Source organism: the organism of the source record quoted next, unplaced genomic scaffold (assembly GCF_019419815.1).
Source record: "Pyrus x bretschneideri cultivar Hongxiangsu unplaced genomic scaffold, Pyrus_bretschneideri_v1 Contig44, whole genome shotgun sequence".
NCBI classification, from domain to species: Eukaryota; Viridiplantae; Streptophyta; class Magnoliopsida; order Rosales; family Rosaceae; genus Pyrus; species Pyrus x bretschneideri.
The window spans coordinates 1,806,768-1,810,364 of NW_025999768.1; the positions used below are offsets into that span (position 1 = coordinate 1,806,768).

A 3,597-nucleotide genomic window follows, 5' to 3' on the forward strand; every position below is an offset into this window, starting at 1 on the left:
GATTTGTATTTATCGTTTTTTTTTTCATGATAAGACACGTAAAAAGGAGAAATACACATGGTTACATCTAAGGGTGGCGGGGCAGAGCTGCCCTTAGACCAGGGTCAGGTCAGTGTACACTTCGGTAAATGAACTTTTTGGTGCCAATTCTTACGAAATTCATCCATTTTAGTGAAATTAGTTCGCCACACCAAAGGAAAAACTGATTAACTCTAACTTAATAACTCCCAAGACAAAATCAGTTACAGCCACACAAAAAATTGTAAGATTAAGGCAAGTTGGGTCTAGGATCAAGGCCAATATACATACAATGTGATCGTAAGTGTGAACAAAATCAAATTCACTGCTTAATGTGACTCGAAATTAGCTCGAATAGATTTCAATGACGCACGTTTTGCAGCCGAAAATTTTACAATGCTGCTCGCTAGCCATCTAGAAGTATCAGTTCCTCAAACCACACTTGTCAGAAGGATGGCATTTGCTAAACCATTTATCCAAATCATAGATTACCATGATGGACTATTGTTATCGTGCCTGCCTACATGAATCAGTTTCTAATTGCATCAACACCATCTTAGCTGATAATGGAAAGATATTTGGTTGGGCAGGTCGATCTCAAAAAACGGAAACGCAGGCAATGGAAGTGAGAATTGTTGTCAGCAGTATTGAAACAACATTCACAGCATTGTTGTCAAGAAAGTTAAGACCTGAGATTTTCTTAACTTTTTGGCCGGGGTTTTCCAACAACCTAGAGAAACAAAAAAAGTTAGGATGAGATTAGTTAGGCAGATTCAATTGTGCCATAAATATGATAACGTCAGATTCGCGTATTAATGTCTCTAACGCACCTTGTCGCTGAGTGTGACTCTACACCATTTGCTAGTGTCTTTGTGTGCATTGTTGTCGGTATCTATCGACCAAGTTTCTTGCGTATGCCAATATCCGTTGACAGACTTGATCGGAGGTTTGTCTTCGTCTGACAACAACCGTGCAATAAGGCTCGGAAGAGGACTATAGCCAGTGGTGGAGCCAGGAATTTAAGACAATGGGGTCAAAAAATAGCTTTCAATCATTCGATCACTTACTAGATTGCTCTGCTCTTCTTGAATTCTTTGTTCCCTGGCTACATCTTGCTGAGCCCTCTTCTCTCGCCTCTTCAAACTCTTGCTGGGCTTTACCTGCTCAGGTTGACTGGTGACAGAAACACCAGCTATGGCCTTCACTAAAGTGTCAAGTTTACTTTTCTCATTACCATTACTAGCACTATAGCCTAACGAAGCAAGTTCTGCAGCATGTTTTTCTTTAAGATTAGCAGAAAGCCGAGTAATCTCTTCCTCCACCTGTTTTTTCTTAGCTTTTTGTTCAGCGTTGCTCCCTTTGGCAGCTGCCTTTTTCATTTCAGTTTCCTTGTCCTGAAGTTTTGATCTCTTTCCTATATAAGCAAACATGTCGTCAACAGGGAATGACATGAATGATTTATGGGAAAGTCAACAAAGTAGAACTAACAGTTTTAAGGCACCAGCCTCAATGAAACTACGACAAATCCTCATTCTTATTCTCAACCACTTCTTGGAGAGCATGAAAACGCTTTATGCATGTCATGGTCGAAACAAATACTACCAATAAAATTACATGGTTTCGAATATCTTGAAGATAAGTTTTCATATTAGACGACCAAAAGTGCGTTTGCGTTTGATTACAAATTTACCATGTAGATTTAAGAGTTAATCTTACTTGCTTTACCAATGGAACCACCAGCCAAATACAACATCACAAGAAAATCTAAAAAGAAGAACCAATAACGCAGATTTGATGAGAAAATCCCAGCCTGACCCAACATCTAAAATCAAAGCAGAAACTAAAGAAATATTTAAATACTACACACAATCAAATCACAAAAATTAACACCAACTATACAAGGAACTTCATTAAAGTCCAATGAATAATTTTACCATAAACAAAAGTACAACATAGATTTGAAATTTAACATTCTTTGAAAAGAAAAAGCAAAAAAAAAAAAAAAAACCAACATTTGGACTCTGTTTGTTGGTTCTGATAATTTGAATCAACAGTTTGGATTCTTGAATATTATGCTAGGACTATGAACTTCAAATTCCAATTTTAATTCAGCTGATGGGTAGAATGAAATCAACTTACCCGAGAGTCCTCCCTTGCCGTCGACGGCGATCGCAAGCTAAGCCTTTGAAGCTTGTCACGGCCAAAGCCCTAACCCCTTACGTCCAATTCCTATTTCACTCTACTAATCACTGCAAACCTCATCCCTTCGCTATTCCCACCCCTCTTTCACTCAGATTATCCCCTCCCTAAATTTAAAAACCCAAACAAATAAATAATGAAATTTCAGACAAGAGAAGCTTACCAGAGGAAGGATGCCAAGCCGGGAGAACGCGACCTGGAGAACAAGACAGATCGCTGGGAGGAATGATGGCTTCTTTCAGATCTGGTGTGGACTGGGTACTGGAAAAACTGGCTTCTTTCATTAAAGAGGTCAAATTATTTTTTAAAGGAATAAGTTACAAATCTATTGGGGTCAAGGGAGCTCAATGCCCCCGCATTGGCTCCGCCATTGACTATAACACACTAATTATTCAAGAAAATACCACACTAAAAATGTATGTGTTGTTTTCATCCAACAAATTTGCGCGTGAGCTATTTCCTCCCTGACCCTCTCAAGATTTTTTCCTAGATCCGCCACTGGTAGGTCAAATATTGTTTGTCCATCAATGGCAGAAATTGCAAGAGTTTTGGTACATGAAAACGATTAGGGTTTTGGAAAAATTCACAATTTTCATACAATATAAAGAAGACAACAAGACAATTAACAGCAGCTATTTTGATGAAAATGTCACTTTCAGTAAGGTCAAGAACTGTCATGCCATATTGATGAAATGAAGTTCTCATGCTAGCAAAAGATATACAAAGAATTGCATTTAACTTCCATATATCTTCAGTCGTTCATGTACCCATTGTAGCTTTTCACAATCCATCAACCATTAATAACTGCGGATGATGGCCTGGAGCATTTTTGACCTACGTACAATGCGTTAATAATTAGAATTGTAGGCGATGAATCAAAGCATCCCTAACCAATAATGCGTCAACGGTCAAGATTTTCAAGATACCAAAGCAGCCCTGACCACAATATATCAATTGTTAGGAATTATAGACATCAACGATGAGGAATTGTAGATTATGATCTGACCATGTATCTTATCTACTATACATCAGTAGTAGGCGATCGATAGAATTAGCTATGACCTACTATGAATCAACGATTATCATTTGTGAGTGCTGATAGTATCAACACCAACTTAATACACATAAACAAATTAAGCGGAAATTCAAATGTATCAACGGTTAAAATGGCAACAAGTGACCATAGCAGCTCTTAGAAAACACACAAGTATCAACATTCATGAAGGTACTTGCAGTAGTTCAAATAGGAGAAGAGGGAAGGGTTGAGAGATTAGGAAGAGAGAGAATCGTCCTTCAGGAATAATACCCGAAGAAGATCTTGATATATCCGTGAAGGTACTTGCAGTTGTTCGATATGTCAATTCTATTGTATATTAAATG

General features: G+C 38.0%; 1 protein-coding gene across 3 annotated transcripts; it reads right to left on the reverse strand.

Moving 5' to 3' along the window:
- Positions 1-238: 238 nt before the first annotated feature.
- On the reverse strand, positions 239-3,080 carry LOC125469735 (OVARIAN TUMOR DOMAIN-containing deubiquitinating enzyme 5-like). Of its 3 annotated transcripts, none has more exons than XM_048567478.1 (4): positions 2,381-3,080; positions 1,086-1,432; positions 849-976; positions 239-748 (listed from the first exon to the last, which is right to left on the reverse strand). In XM_048567478.1, the coding sequence occupies exons 1-3, from the start codon at positions 2,499-2,501 to the stop codon at positions 911-913; spliced, it is 534 nt and encodes a 177-aa protein (XP_048423435.1). In that variant the 5' UTR covers positions 2,502-3,080; the 3' UTR covers positions 239-748; positions 849-910. The 3 variants fall into 3 exon arrangements, 2 of the variants coding, with proteins under 2 accessions (XP_048423435.1, XP_048423436.1); XM_048567479.1 differs by having other exon boundaries at positions 849-942; positions 2,381-3,078; XR_007251946.1 differs by having other exon boundaries at positions 849-1,432; positions 2,158-3,064.
- Positions 3,081-3,597: the final 517 nt, after the last annotated feature.

Coding starts and splice junctions, on each gene's coding strand:
- LOC125469735 (XM_048567478.1), bottom strand. CDS start 2,501: ATGAAAGAAGCCAGTTTTTCCAGTACCCAGTCCACACCAGATCTGAAA. Junction 1,433..2,380: donor GGCTTGGCATCCTTCCTCTG/GTAAGCTTCTCT, acceptor TTGCTTATATAG/GAAAGAGATCAAAACTTCAG. Junction 977..1,085: donor AAGAAGAGCAGAGCAATCTA/GTAAGTGATCGA, acceptor GGTTGTTGTCAG/ACGAAGACAAACCTCCGATC.